An 18,414-nucleotide genomic window follows, 5' to 3' on the forward strand; every position below is an offset into this window, starting at 1 on the left:
TTCCTTAATTTCAGTTTGTCTGTTAAGCATTTGTAAAGAAAGATTTGCTTTTATATAGCCCCTTACACGACCAGCAGACATCCCTAAGCACTTTACAGCATTTTTGAACTGTAATCGCCATTATAATGCAGGAAACGTGGCAGTCAATTTGCGCACAGCAAGTTCCCACAAAATGTGTTAATGACCAGATAATCTGTTTTTGTGTATCCAACCTTAACTTTAAGTTGTGATCCATAACTAACAAACAGTGTTTCGTGCACTACGTATGTTTTGTCTTCCTTGATTATTTGGCGACGAAAATTGAACTCACTCAATAGCTGCAGCTTAACAACGAAGGAGCCGGGGTTGTCATAGTTGGTGCGATTGCACGATTTCGAGCTGGTGCTGTTTGATCTTCCGGACTCGCCGTAGTCGGCAAGTTGTTGATGTGACGGAAAAAGCCTTAAAAACAGAACAGACACACGACAGAGAAATAAACCGGAAGAGAGAGACCGGGATAGATAGATAGAGAGACCGGGATAGATAGATAGACACACAGACAGAGCGAGCGAGTTAGAGAGGGAGAAGTAAAACTTGGAAGGACACAGCGACGGAGACCGGGACAAACCAGGAACAGACCCAGGACCGAGATCGGGACTAGGACCGGCCTGTCAGCTGGGACATGGCCACAGAGTTGAGCGAGCGGCGGAACCCAGCGGGGAGCGACATTGGCAGCGCGTCCCGAGACCAGGAATGGGGTAAGTGGTGGGGGTGAGGGGAGTGGAGGGTGAGGGAGAGGGGAGGGTTGGGGTGCGGGCAGTGGATTGGAGATTATGGGCAGGAACTGGAGTCTGGGGGTAAAGGCAGTGGTTTGGGATTAGAGTTAGGACCAGTACAGCTACAACACTGGCATCTACCCCACTTTGTAGAAAATTGCTCAGTTATGTTCCATCCACAAAAAGCAGGATAAATCCAAAACGGCGAATTACTGCCCCATCAGTCTACTTTGGATCATCAACAACGTGATGCAATATGTCATCAACAGTGCACTCAAGCATCATTTAAACAGCATTAACATACTGACCGATGCTCAGTTTGGGTTCCACCAGGGTCGCTCGGCTCCTGACCTCGTTACGGCCCTGGTCCAAACATGGACAAAAGAGCTGAACTCCAGCACTCCGGTGAGAGTGAGTGCCCTGGATATTAAGGCAGCATTTGACCGAGGGTGGCATCAAGGAGCCCTAACAAAACTGGAATCAAGGGAAAAACTCTCCACTGTTCTATCTAGCACAAAGGAAGATGGTTGTGATTGTTGGCTGCAGCAGTTCTTCAGGGTAGTGTCCCAGGCCCAACCATCTTCAGCTGCTTCATCAGTGACCTTTCCTCCATCATTAGGTCAGAAGTGGGGATGTGCACTGATGATTTGGATAATGTTCAGGACCAGTCGTGACTTCTCGGATACTGAAGAAGTCTGTGCCCATATGCAGCAAGACCTGCACAACAGTCAAGCTTGGGCTGTTAAGTGGCAAGTAACTTCGTGCCAGGCAATGAAGATCTCCAACAAGAGGGAATCTGACCATCTCTCCTTAATGTTCAGTGACATTACTGTCGCCGATTCCCCCACTACCAACGTCCATTGACCAGAAACTAAACTTGAGCATATAAATAGCAGGTCGGAGGCTTGGAATTCTGTGGTGAGTAATCCACCTCCTGACTCCTCAAAGCCTGTCCACCATCCACAAGGCACCGATGTGTGATTGAATACTCTCCATCTCTCCACTTGCCTGGAGGAGTGCACCTCCAACAACACTTAGGAAGTTCAACACCATCTATCAGCACCCCATCTCTCCTTAAACATTCGCTCCCTCCACCACAAAGGGCATGAGAACACTATTACCTGCAAGTTCCCGTCCAAGTCTCTCACCATCCTGACTTGGGACTATATCACTGTTCCTTCACTGTCCCTGGATCAAAATCCTGGAACTCCCACCCTAACAGCACTATGGCTGTACCTGCACCAGATGGACTGCAGCAGTTCAAGAAGGCAGCTCACTGCCACTTCCTCAAAGGCAGCTGGGGATTGGCAACCAAGCTGGCATTGCCAGTAATGTCCACAACCCATGAAACTGATGAAAAAAAGAGAATATGAGAATAGAATGATGTTTAACATAAAAGGGAATGCAAAAATCCTCTGGTGTGTAAATATTAAGCAGGTAGTAAGAGTTACAGTGGGGCCTAATAAGGAACAAAGATATGCAAAGCTAGAATTCTGAGTTAATACTTTGTATGGGTGTTTACTAAGAAAGAAGAATCTGACAAACTATCAGGAGAAGCGGAGAGAGTCGAGGCAGTGGTTAGGGTAAAAATTGAGAGGGAGGAGGTCGTGGAAAAACTGGGTATACCTAAGGTAGGTAAGTCACCTGGCTTGGCGAGCTTCAATCTCAGGTTGCAAAAGAAAGTGGGGTTGTACATAGCGGCAGGGCTTTCCATAATTTTCCTTTGATGCTGGGGAGGTGCCAGAGGATTTGAGAGTTGCAAAAGTCACACCCTTATTCAAGGAAGGGTGTGATGACAGTCTTAGCAATTACAGGCCAGTTAGTTTAACATCACTGGTGGGTAGGGTTTGAGAAACAATATTCTGGGGGGAAATATCAACAGACACTTGGAGAGGTTTGAGTTAATTAATAATAGCTAGCATGGATTTGAAAAAGGCAAATCATGCTCGATGAATTTTTTGATGAAGTAACAGAGAAGGTTGATGAAGGGAATGTGGTGGATGTTGTCTATATGGATTTTAAGAAAGCATTTGATAAAGTACCACATAAAAGGCAAGTTAACAAAACTGAGCCTCACAGAGTAGGAGGGCCAATGTCCAAGTGGATAAAAAAAATTGGTTTGTCAGAAAACAGCAAGTCGTGGTAATTTTTTTTTCAGACTGGAGGATGGTGGCAGTCATGTTCCCCAAGGGTCAGTGCTAGGACCACTGTTTTTTTTTTTTGCTATATATAAGTGACTTGGATCTTGGAATACAGAGTAGAATCTCAATTTATCGATGATATTAGACTTAGAGGAGTGGCCAACAATGAGGATGATATGAACCAGCTGCATCATGACATAGATAGGCTAGCAGAATGGGCAGACAAGTGGCAGATGGAATTTAATACTGACAAGTGTGAATTGATGCATTTTGGCAGAAGGGGACTGGGTGAGGCAATGTAGACTTATTGGCACTGTTCTAAAGAGTGTGCAGTAACAGAGGGACTTGGGGGTGCATGTGCATAGATATTTGAAGGTGGCAGGGAATATTGAAAGAGTGGTTAGCAATACATATAGGATCTTGGTGTTCATAAATAGAAGCACAGAGTGCAAAAGCAGGGAAAATATGCTGAACCTTTTATAAAGCTCTGGTTAGGCCCCGAGCTAGAGTATTGCATCCAGTTCTGGTCATCACATTTCAGTAAGTAGGGAGATGGCGGTGTAGAGGAAATGTCGCTGGATTACCAATCTGGAGGCCCAGGCTAATGCCCTGGGGAAACAGGTTCAAATCCCATCACTAGCAACTGGTGGAATTTAAATTGAATTGATAAAAGTTTCAATTTTTTGATGAAAAATCTGCAAGGGAAAGCTAGTCTCGGTTTCATGGCACCATTACTATCATTAACTGTGGTAAAAACCCATCTGGTTCACTAATGTCCTTTAGGGGGAGGAAATTGCTGTCCTTACCCTGTCCGGCCTACATGTGATTCCAGACCCACAGCAATGTGGTTGACTGTTAACTGCCCTCTGAAATGGCCTAACCAGCCACTCAGTTCAAGGGTAATTAAGGATGGGCAGTAAATTTTGGCCTTGCCAGCGATGCCTACATCGCAAGACAGAATTAAAAAAGAAAAGGATGGGAGGGTCCTTGACAGGTTGCAGAGGAGACTAACCAGAATGATTCCAAGGATGGGGTATTTTAGTTACAATGTTAGAAAAGCTGAGGTTCTCCCTGGAGCAAAGGAGATTGAGGGGAGATTTGATCGAGGTGTACAAAATTATGATAGGTTTAGATAAGTTAGGCAAGTAAAAACTGTTCCCATTAATGATGGCACAAAAGACTAGAGAACACAGATTGAAGATTTTGGATAAGAGATGCAGAGAGAATGTGAGGAAGAACTTTTTTACGCAGGGAGTGGTAAAGACTTGGGAACTCAGTGCCCATGAGGGTGATGGAAATGAAGAGATGAATGATTTCAGAAGGAAGTTGGATGGGCACTTGAGGGAAATAAACATGCAGGGCTGTGAGTATCAACCGGGGGAGTGGGACAGACTGGACTGCTCCATAAAGAGCCAGCATGTACTTGATGGGCCAAATGGCTTCCTTCTATGCTGTAAATGACTGTGACTCTCCCTGGAAACTGTCTGAGATTAAACCAGTCTGTTTGCAATCTTTATGTCATAATTCACCCCGAGTTGAGCTTCTGGCCACATATTCACACCATCACTGCCTTTTTACAACTCCATAACATCACTTGACTTTGCTCCTGCCTCAGGTCATCTGCTGCTGAAACACTCGTTCATGCCTTTATTATCTTGAGCCTTGTCTATTTTAAGTCATTTTTGTCTGGTCTCCCCTATTGTACCTTCTGTAAACCTGAGGTTAACCAAATCTCTGCTGCACATGTCCTTAATTGCACAAAGTCCCGTGCACATATCACATGTGAGCTGGTTGAACTACATTGGCTGCTGGTCAAGCAGCATTTTAAAATTCTTGTCTGTTTTTTTTCAATTCCCAGAATGGCGTCGCCCCTCCCCATCTCTGTAATCTCCAGCCCCACAACTCTCTCGGGTATCTGTTCTCTTCTAATTCTGCCCTCCTGTGCATCACAGATTTTAATTGCTCCACTTTTGTTGGCCGTGCCTTTTGCTACCTCAGCCCTAAGATTTTGAATTCTCTTCCTATACTTTTCTGCCTCTGTGTTCTTCTTTCCTCCTTTTCAAGACAGTCATTGAAACCTACCTCTTTGACCAGACTTTTGGCCATCTGACCTAATATCACCTTAAGTGGCTCAGTGTCTGATTGTGCTTCTGTGAAGCACCTTGAGGCATTTTATTACGTTAAACGCGCTATATAAATATAAGTTGTTAAGAGTATACTCCAACTTATTGGTTCCCAGACAGTAGTATTTGAGAGCAGTCAGTCAGTTATGTTCACCACTCGGAACAATAGAATTGGGCAGTCCCAGAAAACAGATTGGAGCATTTTTCCAAAAGGGCTGTTCTCCAATTTCGCGATTGGAAATTGTCCCAAACCAAAGCAGTACCATAAATAAACTTGACTGTGATTTCCTAAATGAAGTAATTTAAAATTTGTAGATATGATGCATTTGTTTTGTGTGGAGATTGCAAGGGTGCTGATTATAAGAAGGGTCTAGATGATGTGGCTTTAACCCTCATTGCAGCTGGACCCTTTTTCGGGGATGGACAGTGAGGTCGGTTTTGAGGCTGGGGACTTGTGGAAAAAAAAATGGGTCCCGGTTGCAATGGTAGACTTTCATTTCCAGCTGGTGAGCGAACTCTGGATTTGCCATTGTCTACAGTTTTCTCAAAAGTGCTGTTTAGAAATGCGATTGAGGGGTGTGTGTTCTGTAATATATTTGACCTATTTGGCAGGTAAAAATGTCAGCTTGTTCTGGAAGGTCAAGACTTTGATCACTGAATTGTAGCACTTGCAATTGTAGATATTTACAATAGAATGCCCCAATTCTCCAGAGCTCTGGTCTGCATGTGTAGAGTTACAGTATCTGTCAGATATTCAGCAGGACTGCATTTGGTTAGTATTTGGATAATGGAGCATTGGATAGTTTAAACACTGGGAGGCTCAGGACATTGCTGCAGGAGTTCCTCAGGGTAGTGTCCTAGGTCCAGTCATTTTTAGTTGCTTCAGCAATGACCTTCCCTCCATCATAAGGTCCCAAGTGGGGATGCTTGCTGATGATTGCACTGTGTTCAGTACCGTGCACAACTCCTCAGATACTGGAGCAGTCCGTCTCCATAAGCAGCAAGACCTGGACATCCAGGCTTGGGCTGATAAGTGGCAAGTAACATTCGCATCACACAAGTGCCAGGCAATGACTATCTCCAATAAGAAAGAATCTGTTCACGTCCCTTGACATTCGATGGTATTACCATCGTTGAATCCTTCACTATCAACATCCTAGGGCTTACCATTGACCAAAAACGGAACTGGAGCAGCCACATAAATACTGTGGCTACAAGAGCAGGTCAGCGGCTGGGAATTCTATGGCAAGTAATCCACCTCCCCTAAGCCTGTTCATCTATGAGGCACTAGGTCAGGAGTGTGATCAGAGTGCTGTCCACTTGCCTGGATGGGTGCAGTTCCAACACCACTCAGGAAGCTGGACAGCATCCAAAACAAAGCAGTCTGCTTGATCGGCCCCCATCCACTACCTTAAACATTCATTCCCTCCACCACTGATGCACAGTGGCAGTAGTGTGTACTATATATATAAGATGCACTGCAGCAACTCACCACGCCTCCTTTGACAGCACCTTCCAAACCTGCAATCTCTTCTACCTAGAAGGACATGGGCAGTAGATGAGTGGGAACTCCACCACCTGCAAGTTTCCCTCCAAGTCACACACCATCCTGACTTAGAACTATATTGCCGTCAAAATCCTGGAACTGCCTTCCTAACAGCACTGTGAGTGTACCCGCACCAGATGGACTGCAGCAGTTCAAGAAGGGCAGCTCACCACCGCCTTCTTGAGGGCAATTAGGGATGGGCAACAAATGCTGGCCTTTCCAGTGATGCCCGTAACCCATGAAACAAATTATAAAAAAAAAAACCAAAAGCCATTGTGTTTTGAGCTTTGCCACCAATTACACACAGTCTTTCTTTGAAATCAACTGTTAGCAACCTCAATATCCTATTGGAGCCCAGGCTGAGCCTCTAATCTCATATCCTCTCCGTCACAAAAAATCACATACTTTCACTTCAGTAATATTGCCTGTCTGTCTCATTTCCACTGTCAGTGAAGCCCCCATCTATGCTTTTGTTACCTCCAGACTTGACTATTCCATTACACTCTTGGTTGGCCTCCCATCCACCCGACATAAACTTCAGCTGCCCCGAAACTGTACTGTCTGTATCCAAATCTGCACCAAGTCTCGTTCGCCCATCAATACTGCTCACTGACCTACATTGACTATTGGTCCCTCAACGCCTCACATTGAAAATTCTCATCTTGTGTTAATATCACTTCCTGGCCTTGTCCCTTCCTTTCTCTGTAATCTCCTACAACCCTGCAAGAACTCTATTTTCCTCCAACTCTGCCCCTTTGTGCATCCCCCACTCACTTCACCTCTGCTTTGGCTTTCAGTTGTCCAGAACCTAATCTCTTGAATTCCCTTGCTAAACCTTTCCATCTCTGTCTCTAAGACCATTCTTAAAGTCTACTTCTCTGAATCTCATTTTGTGACTTGGTGTCAATTTGCATTTGATTACAGTTCTGTGAAACACGTTGGGACGTTTTTCTATGTTGAGGACGGTGCGTAAATGCAAATTATTGTGGATTGTCTGGGAAGACCGGTTGCTGTCAGATTTTTGTCCCCCCAGCAGAGGGTGCTCATGTCTCTACATCACTGCAATTTCTTTCCACATCAGTACAGGATAAGCTGAAGCTATCCATTCCTTTTTATGTCTTTATATCTTCTGTTTCCACCCCGAAGCAGTAGACTGCTTTGAATCAGTGAGAGATGGACACTAAATTCATTGCATGGGTACAGACATTTTTAATCGAAGTAGTCACCCCCGCCCCAACCATACTCCCTGCATCACTTTGGGATGCTCCGTATATGATCGCATAAGTTATTAATGGTGCATCAGGAGGCTGCTGTACAGACATTTGTTCTCAAATGTACCATGTTATATTGATCAACATTTCCAAAAAAGACAATTAAATACTGTTTACAATGCAGATTTTTTTGTTTATTACTGGCTCTTCCATGTTTGTATTTGACCTAGTTGTATTAAGATTTAGGTGGATGGGAGCATAGTGATGTTACTGGGCTAGTAATCCAGAGGCTTGGACTAATGCTGTGTAGACTTGAGTTCAAACTCCAACACGGCAACTGTGGGGGGGTGGGGGGGGGGTGGATTTTAAATTCCATTAATTAATTAAATCGCATCTCATTAATGATCATGAAGCTACTGGATTGCTGTAAAACCCATCTGGTTCACTAATCTCCTTCAAGGATGTAATCTGCCATCCTTACCCGGTCTGGCCTACATATGACTTCAGACCCACAGCAATGTGGCTGACTCCTAACTGCCCCCTGAAATGGCCTAACAAGCGACTCAGTTACATCAAACTGCTACAGAAAAATTGAATAAGAATAAAACAGCCTATATAGTCATACTCACCTAATCATACCTTCGAACCAACGTCCCAGGCTCCTCCATCACCATCCCTGGGTATGTCCTGTCCCACTGGCAGGGCAGAGGTGGCAGCACAGTGTTACGCAGTCAGGAGGGAACGGCCCTGGGAGTCCTCAAAATTGACTTTGATCCCCATGAAGTCTCTCGGCATCAGGTCAGACCTGGGCAAGGAAACCTCCTGCTGGTTACCACTTACTGCCCTCCCTCACCTGATGATTTACTACTCCTCCATGTTGAGCACCACTTGGAAGAAGCACTGAGCTTGGCACAGAATGTACTATGGGTGGGGGAGTTCAATGTCCATCACCAAGAGTGGCTTGGTAGCACCACTACTGACTGAGCTGGCCGAGGCCTGAAGGACATATCTGCTCGGGCTTACAGTAGTTTGCAAGAGAAACGAGCGGGAAAAACCTACTTGACCTTGTCCTCACCTATCTAACTGTCACAGATGCATCTGTCCATGATAGTATTTGTAGGGGTAATCACAACACAGTCCCGTAGGGATGAAGTTCCGTCTTCGCACTGAGGACACCCTCCATTGTATTGTGTGGCATTACCATCGTGCTAAATCAAATAGACTCAGAAGAAACCTAGGAGCTCAAAACTGGATATCTCTTAAGGTGCTGTGGGCCATCAGCAGCAGAATTGTATTCAACCACAATCTGTAACCTCATGGCCTGGTTTAATGAGTAGTGTAGGACAGCATGCCAGGATTAAGACCATACCTTAAAATGAGGTGCCATCCTAGTGAAACTATAAGACAGGACTAGAGAACAAAGAAAATTACAGCACAGGAACAGGCCCTTCGGCCCTCGAAGCCTGCGCCGATCCAGATCCTCTATCTAAACATGTCGCCTATTTTCTAAGGGTCTGTATCTCTTTGCTTCCTGCCCATTCATGTATCTGTCTAGATACATCTTAAAAGACGCTATCGTGCCCGCGTCTACCACCTCCGCTGGCAACGCGTTCCAGGCACCCACCACCCTCTGCGTAAAGAACTTTCCCCGCATATCCCCCCTGAACTTTACCATTTTCACTTTGAACTCGTGACCCCATGTAATTGAATCCCCCACTCTGGGGGGGGAAAAAGCTTCTTGCTATCCACCCTGTCTATACCTCTCATGATTTTGTACACCTCAATCAGGTCCCCCCTCAACCTCCGTCTTTCTAATGAAAATAATCCTAATCTACTCAACCTCTCTTCATAGCTAGCGCCCTCCATACCAGGCAACATCCTGGTGAACCTCCTCTGCACCCTCTCCAAAGCATCCACATCCTTTTGGTAATGTGGCGACCAGAACTGCACGCAGTATTCCAAATGTGGCCGAACCAAAGTCTTATACAACTGTAACATGACCTGCCAACCCTTGTACTCAATACCCCGTCCGATGAAGGAAAGTATGCCTTCTTGACCACTCTATTGACCTGCGTTGCTACCTTCAGGGTACAATGGACCTGAACACCCAAATCTCTCTGTACATCAATTTTCCCCAGGACTTTTCCATTTACTGTATAATTCACTCTTGAATTGGATCTTCCAAAATGCATCACCTCGCATTTGCCCTGATTGAACTCCATCTGCCATTTCTCTGCCCAACTCTCCAATCTATTTATATTCTGCTGTATTCTGACAGTCCCCTTCACTATCTGCTACTCCGCCAATCTTAGTGTCGTCTGCAAACTTGCTAATCAGACCACCTATACTTTCCTCCAAATCATTTATGTATATCACAAACAACAGTGGTCCCAGCACGGATCCCTGTGGAACACCACTGGTCACACGTCTCCATTTTGAGAAACTCCCTTCCACTGCTACTCTCTGTCTCCTGTTGCCCAGCCAGTTCTTTATCCATCTAGCTAGTACACCCTGGACCCCATGCGACTTCACTTTCTCCATCAGCCTACCATGGGGAACCTTATCAAACGCCTTACTGAAGTCCATGTATACGACATCTACAGCCCTTCCCTCATCAATCAACTTTGTCACTTCCTCAAAGAATTCTATTAAGTTGGTAAGACATGATCTTCCCTGCACAAAACCATGTTGCCTATCACTGATAAGCCCATTTTCTTCCAAATGGGAATAGATCCTATCCCTCAGTATCTTCTCCAGCAGCTTTCCTACCACTGACGTCAGGCTCACCGGTCTATAATTACCTGGATTTTCCCTGCTACCCTTCTTAAACAAGGGGACAACATTAGCAATTCTCCAGTCCTCCGGGACCTCACCCGTGTTTAAGGATGCTGCAAAGATATCTGTTAAGGCCCCAGCTATTTCCTCTCTCGCTTCCCTCAGTAACCTGGGATCCCATCCGGACCTGGGGACTTGTCCACCTTAATGCCTTTTAGAATACCCAACACTTCCTCCCTCCTTATGCCGACTTGACCTAGAGTAATCAAACATCTGTCCCTAACCTCAACATCCGTCATGTCCCTCTCCTCGGTGAATGCAAAGTACTCGTTTAAAATCTCACCCATTTTCTCTGACTCCACGCATAACTTTCCTCCTTTGTCCTTGAGTGAGCCAATCCTTTCTCTAGTTACCCTCTTGCTCCTTATATATGAATAAAAGGCTTTGGGATTTTCCTTAACCCTGTTTGCTAAAGATATTTCATGATCCCTTTTAGCCCTCTTAATTCCTCGTTTCAGATTGGTCCTACATTCCCGATATTCTTTCAAAGCTTCGTCTTTCTTCAGCCGCCTAGACCTTATGTATGCTTCCTTTTTCCTCTTGGCTAGTCTCACAATTTCACCTGTCATCCATGGTTCCCTAATCTTGCCATTTCTATCCCTCATTTTCACAGGAACATGTCTCTCCTGCACGCTAATCAACCTCTCTTTAAAAGCCTCCCACATATCAAATGTGGATTTACCTTCAAACAGCTGCTCCCAATCTACATTCCCCAGCTCCTGCCGAATTTTGGTATAGTTGGCCTTCCCCCAATTTAGCACTCTTCCTTTGGGACCACTCTCGTCTTTGTCCATGAGTATTCTAAAACTTACAGAATTGTGATTACTATTCCCAAAGTAGTCCCCTACTGAAACTTCAACCACCTGGCCGGGCTCATTCCCCAACACCAGGTCCAGTATGGCCCCTTCCCGAGTTGGACTATTTACATACTGCTCTAGAAAACCCTCCTGGATGCTCCTTACAAATTCTGCTCCATCTGGACCTCTAACACTAAGTGAATCCCAGTCAATGTTGGGAAAATTAAAATCTCCTATCACCACCACCCTGTTGCTCCTACATCTTTCCATAATCTGTTTACATATTTGTACCTCTATCTCACGCTCGCTGTTGGGAGGCCTGTAGTACAGCCCCAACTTTGTTACCGCACCCTTCCTATTTCTGAGTTCTACCCATATTGCCTCACTGCTCGAGTCCTCCATAGTGCCCTCCTTCAGCACAGCTGTGGTATCCTCTTTGACCAGTACTGCAACTCCTCCACCCCTTTTACCTCCCTCTCTATCCCGCCGGAAGCATCGATATCCTGGGATATTTAGTTGCCAATCATGCCCTTCCCTCAACCAAGTCTCAGTAATAGCAATAACATCATACTCCCAGGTACTAATCCAGGCCCTAAGCTCATCTGCCTTACCTACTACACTTCTTGCATTAAAACAAATGCACCTCAGACCACCAGTCCCTTTGTGTTCATCTGCTCCCTGTCTACTCTTTCCCTTAGTCATGCTGACTTCATTATCTAGTTCCTTACAGGCTTTAGTTACTACCTCCTTACTGTCCACTGACCTCATTTGGTTCCCATCCCCCTGCCACATTAATTTAAACCCTCCCCAACAGCGTTAGCAAAAGCACCCCCAAGGACATTGGTTCCAGTCCGGCCCAGGTGTAGACCGTCCAATTTGTAATAGTCCCACCTCCCCCAGAACCGGTCCCAATGTCCCAAAAATCTGAACCCCTCCCTCCTGCACCATCTCTCAAGCCACGCATTCATCCTGACTATTCTTTCATTTCTACTCTGACTATCACGTGGCACTGGTAGCAATCCTGAGATTACTACCTCTGAGGTCCTACTTTTTAACTTGGCTCCTAACTCCCTAAATTCTGCTTGTAGGACCTCATCCCGTTTTTTACCTCTTTCATTGGTGCCTATGTGCACAACGACAACTGGCTGTTCACCCTCCCCTTTTCAGAATGTTCTGCAGCCGATCTGAGACATCCCTGACCTGTGCACCTGGGAGGCAACATACCATTCGGGAGTCTCATTTTCGACCACAGAACCGCCTATCTACTCCCCTTACAATCGAATCCCCGATGACTATAGCCCTTCCACTCGTTTTCCCGCCCTTCTGAATAGCAGAGCCAGCCACGGTGCCATGAACCTGGCTACTGCTGCCTTCCCCTGGTGAGCCATCTCCCTCAACAGTATCCAAAACAGTATACCTGTTTTGGAGGGAGATGACTGCAGGGGACACCTGCGCTGCCTTCCTGCTCTTTCTCTGCCTTTTGGTCACCCATTCCCTTTCACCCTCAGCAATCCTGATCTGCAGTGTGACCAATTCGCTAAACGTGCGATCCACGACCTCTTCAGCATCGCGGCATCCAAAGTGAGTCCATCCGCAGCTCCAGAGCCGTCATGCGGTCTAACAAGAGCTGCAGCTGGACACACTTCCAGCACGTGAAGGAGTCAGGGACATCAGCCGTGTCCCTGAGCTCCCACATTGAGCAAAAGGAGCATAACACGGGTCTGAGATCTCCTGCCATTTTTAATCTTAAGCTTAAGTTAGTTTTAACTTGGATAAACGAAAAAGGAACGAAAAGTTTTTACCAATCACACAAAAAAAAATAAATAGAAAAAGCCTTACCTTATCTGCACACCACCGAGTCCTTTTTTTTTGGTTAGAGGAGGGCGGGTGGGAGACACTACAGGTGTAGTGTCTCGGGTTCAACCGCTGCCCAAATATATAGGACTGACTTGCTCAGCTGCCACCTCGCTCTCCCTGTCGTCGCCAGCTGCCACCTCGCTCTCCCTGTCGCCGCTGCAAAAAAAAAAGCAGCATGAATAGACAGAACTAAGGGATCCCACAACCAATGGATCAGATCAAAGTTCTACCATATTCAGTTGTGAATGGTGATGGACAATTAAAGAACTAACAGGAGGAGGACGAGGATCCCTCTCCTCAATGATGGTGGAGCCCAGCATGTCTGTCCAAAACAAGGCTAAAGCATTGTAACCATCTACAGCCAGAGGTGCTGAGTGAATGATCCATCTTTGCCGCTTTCTGAGGTCCCCAGCAGCATAGGTGCCAGTCATCAGACAATTTGATTGACACCACATGATATCAAACACGGCTGATGGCACTGGATGCAGCAAAGGCTGTAGGACCTTGCAACATCCTGGCTGCAGTACTGAAGACTTGTGTTCCAGAACTAGCCACAGTCTAGTAGAGCTACATCATTGGCATCTACCCAGTGATGCGGAGAATTGCCCAGGTATGTCCTCTTCACAAAAAGGACAAATCCAATCTGGCCAATTACTGCCTCATCTGTCTATTCTCGTTCATCAGCAAAGTGATGCAATATCTTGTCGTTAGTGCTATCAAGTGGCACGAACTTAAAGTCTGGGTCCCCAACCTGAACCTGACTAGACCTGACTACATGTGTTGGGGCCGCATTGAAATTCAAAGTCCAGCATTCGGGGTTGGGTCGGGCTGGACACTGCTTCTGGGAAGTCACAGGATCAGGCTTACCCATGATTGCCCACAACTCCAGCTGCAGGAATAGCCTGCTGGAGCAGATGAAGGAGATTCATGTCGGGTCGGGCATGAAAAAAAATTAAAGGCTTCTGGTTGGCTGTGGTTGAGTCGGGCCTGGGTCGAGTTTTAATTTTATACCCGACCTGGGCCAGGCTTTACACTAATTCACCAATAACCTGTTGCCCAATCCTCAGTTTGGATTCTGCCAGCACCACTTGGCTCCAGACCTCATTACAGCCTTGGTCCAAGCATAAATAAAAGAGCTGAATTCCAGAGGTGAGGTGAGAATGACTGACTGCCCTTGACATCAAAGCTGTATTTGACTGACTGTGGAGTCAATGGGAATCAGGGGGTGGGGGACAACTCTCTACTGGTTGAAGACCAATCTCACACTGAAGGAGATGGCTATGGTTTTTGGAGGCCAATCATCTCAGCCTCAGGTCATTGTGACAGGCGTTCCTCAGGGTATTGCCCTCGGCCCAACCACCTTTTGCTTCATCAGACCTTCCCTCTATCATTAGGTCAGATGTGAGGATGTTTGCTGATAATTGCACACTACTTAGTACAACTTGCAAATCTTCAGATACTGAAGCAGTCTGTCCCATATTGCAGCAAGACTTGGACAACATTCAGACTTGGGCTGATAGGTGGCAAGTAACATTTGTGCCAGACAGTGCCGGGCAAGTTCCAGCTCCAACAATAGAGAACCTAACCATCTCCCTGTGACATTCAACGGCATTACCATCACTGAATCCCCCACCATCAACATCCTGAGTGTTACCATTGACCACTAACTGAACTGGACCAGCCACATAAATAGAAGAGCAGGTCAGAGGCTGGGAATTCTGTGGTGTGTGACTCACCTCATGACTTCCCAAAGCCTATTTACCATCTACAAAGTGCAAGTCAGGAGTGTAATGGAATTCTGTCTACTTGCCTGGATGAGTGCAGCTCCACGACCAATCAAGGAGCTCGACGCCATCCAGGACAAAAGCATCCGCTTGATTGGCACGCCATCCACCATCTTTAACATTTGCTCCCTCCACCACCGACACAGTGATAGCAGTGTGTGCCACCTACAAGATGCACTGCAGCAACTCACCATGCCTCCTTCGACAGCACCTTCCAAACCCATGACCTCTTCATCTAGAAAGACAAGATCAGCAGACATGAGGGACCACCATCTGCTAATTCCACACCTTGTCACACCATCCTGACTCTGAACTCTATTACTGTTCCTTCACTTGTGCTGGGTCATAAACCTGGAAGCCGCCTCACCCCTGCCCCAGCAGAATTGTGGGTGTACCTGCACCACATGGACTGCAGTGGTTCAAGGCAGCACCTCATCACTGCCTGCTCAAGGACAATTATGGATGGGCAATAAATGCTGTCCTTGCCAGTGATGCTCACTTCCCAAGAACAAATACTTAAAAAGTTTGTGGATGCATATTCATAAAACTTCCAGCTCAGCCACAACATTCCTTTGCAGCACAGGTCTGCATGTAGTAGAACTGCTTTCCAGAATTAAAAGAAAAGCAACCTTTTCTGAGGTTTGTTATGCATCTCATGTAAAATGATGCACTTGTAATATTTCCACACTGATGTTTTACATTACTTGGTATGTCAGAAATAATGGGACATTGGATAGGTTAGATATTGAGAATTTTCCATGGGCTTCACTGTTGTTGATGTTTTCAGGTGAAAGGGCATTTGCCATGTAGTTGTCTTGGTATGCTTGGTGCTGGAATAACAGCACTCTAACTGGCAACTATTCTCCTCCCACCATTTCCCATTTGGCTCTTATATAAAAACAAGAAATGCTGGAACCACTCAGCAGGTCTGGCAGCGTCTGTGGAAAGAGAAGCAGAGTTAACGTTTCGGGTCAGTGACCCTTCCTCAGAACTAGCAAATGTTAAAAATGTCAAAGGTTATAAGCAAGTGAAGCGGGGGTGGGGCAAGAGATAACAAAGGAGAAGGTGCAGATTGGACAAGGCCACATAGCTAACCAAAAGGTCATGGAGCAAAGGCAAACAATATGTTAATGGTGTGTTGAAAGACAAAGCATTAGTACAGATAGGGTGTTAACGGACTGAAGATTGAACAGCAGCAAGTACAAACATGGAAAAAAAACAGTGGGTAAGCAAACTGAACCAACTAAGATGAAATTAAATTAAAAAAAAAAAATTGTAAAATATGCAAAAAAGAAAAAAAGAAAAAATAACTAAAAATAAAAGTAAATTGGGGGGGCCCGTCATGCTCTGAAATTATTGAACTCAATGTTCAGTCCGGCAGGCTGTAGTGTGCCTATTCGGTAAATGAGATGCTGTTCCTTGAGCTTGTGTTGATCACTGGAACACTGCAGCAAGCCCAGGATAGAGATGTGAGCATGAGAGCAGGGGGGAGTGTTGAAATGGCAAGCAACCGGAAGCTCAGGGTCCTGCTTGCGGACTGAGCGGAGGTGTTCCGCCAAGCGGTCATCCAGTCTGCGCTTGGTCACCCCAATGTAGAGGAGACCACATTGTGAGCAGCGAATACAGTATACTACATTGAAAGAAGTACAAGTAAATCGCTGCTTCACCTGAAAGGAGTGTTTGGGGCCTGGGATAGTGAGGAGAGAGGAGGTAAATGGGCAGGTATTACACCTCCTGTGATTGCAGGGGAAGGTGCCAAGGGACGGGGACGAGGTGGTGGGGGTATTGGAGGAGTGGGCGAGGGTGTTGCGGAGGGAACGATCCCTTCGGAATGCTGACCGTGGAAGGGAGGGGAAGATGCGTTTGGTAGTGGCATTACGCTGGAGGTGGCGGAAATGGCGGAGGATGATCCTTTGGATATGGAGGCTGATGGGGTGGGAAATCAGGACAAGGGGAACCCTGTCACGGTTCTGGGAGGGAGGGGAAGGGGTGAGGGTAGAGGTGTGGGAAATGGGCCGGATACGGTTGAGGGCCCTGTCGACAACAGTGGGGGGGGGGGGGGAAATCCTCGATTGAGGAAAAAGGAGGTCATATCAGAAGCACCGTCGTGGAAGGTAGCATCATCAGAGCAGATGCGTCGGAGATGGAGAAACTGGGAGAATGGAATGGAGTCCTTCCAGGAGGTAGGGTGTGAAGAAGTGTAGTTGAGGTAGCTGTGGGAGTCGGTGCGTTTATAATGGATATTAGTAGACAACTTATCCCCAGAGATGGAGACAGTGAAGTCAAGGAAGGGAAGGGAAGTGTCAGAGATGGACCATGTAAAGGTGAGAGAAGGGTGGAAGTTGGAAGCAAAGTTGATAAAGTTTTCCAGTTCGGGGCAGGAGCAGGAAACGGCACCGATACAGTCATCAATGGACTGGAAAAAGAGTTTGGGGAGGAAGCCTGAGTAGGACTAGAACAAAGAATGCTCGACATATCCCACTAAAAGACAGGCATAACTAGGACCCATGCGGGTACCCATAGCAACACCTTTTACTTGAAGGAAGTATTCGCTGCTCACAATGTGGTCTCCTCCTACATTGGGGAGACCAAACGCAGACTGGGTGACCGCTTTGCAGAACACCTCTGCTCAGTCCGCAAGCAGGACCCTGAGCTTCCGGTTGCTTGCCATTTCAACACTTCCCCCCACCCCCACCCCTGCTCTCATGCTCGCATCTCTATCCTGGGCTTGCTGCAGTGTTCCAGTGAACATCAACGTAAGCTCGAGGAACAGCATCTCATCTACCGATTAGGCACACTACAGCCTGCCGGACTGAACATTGAGTTCAATAATTTCAGAGCATGACGGGCCCCCCATTTTACTTTTATTTTTAGTTATTTTTTCTTTTTTTCTTTTTTACATCTTTTACAATTTTTTTAAAATTTAATTTAATCTTAGTTTGTTCAGTTTGCTTACCCACTGTTTTTTTTTCATGTTTGTACTTGCTGTTCAATCTTCAGTCCGTTAACACCCTATCTGTACTAATGCTTTGTCTTTCAACACACCATTAACATATTGTTTACCTTTGCTCCATGACCTTTTGGTCAACTATGTGGCCTTATCCAATCTACACCTTCTCCTTTGTTATCTCTTGCCCCACCCCAGCCTCACTTGCTTATAACCTTTTGACATTTCTAACATTTGCTAGTTCTGAGGAAGGGTCACTGACCCGAAACGTTAACTCTGCTTCTCCTTCCACAGCTGCTGCCAGACCTGCTGAGTGGTTCCAGCATTTCTTGTTTTTATTTCAGATTTCCAGCATCCGTAGTATTTTGCTTTTATTACACCTTTTATGTTATGTTTTTCGAGAGGGCAAGTTGACGAT

General features: G+C 46.1%; 1 protein-coding gene across 2 annotated transcripts in view; it reads left to right on the forward strand.

Annotated features, from left to right (window-relative positions):
• Positions 1–412: 412 nt before the first annotated feature.
• atf6 (activating transcription factor 6) overlaps positions 413–18,414 on the forward strand; it is a 516,610-nt gene continuing 498,608 nt past the window's right edge. For both annotated transcript variants that reach the window (XM_068037874.1, XM_068037875.1), the window contains exon 1: positions 413–737. In XM_068037874.1, coding sequence (XP_067893975.1) covers positions 662–737 — 76 coding nt within the window. In that variant the 5' untranslated portion in view covers positions 413–661. The remainder of the gene's footprint in view (positions 738–18,414) is intronic.

This window comes from Heterodontus francisci, chromosome 8, assembly GCF_036365525.1.
Source record: "Heterodontus francisci isolate sHetFra1 chromosome 8, sHetFra1.hap1, whole genome shotgun sequence".
NCBI classification, from domain to species: Eukaryota; Metazoa; Chordata; class Chondrichthyes; order Heterodontiformes; family Heterodontidae; genus Heterodontus; species Heterodontus francisci.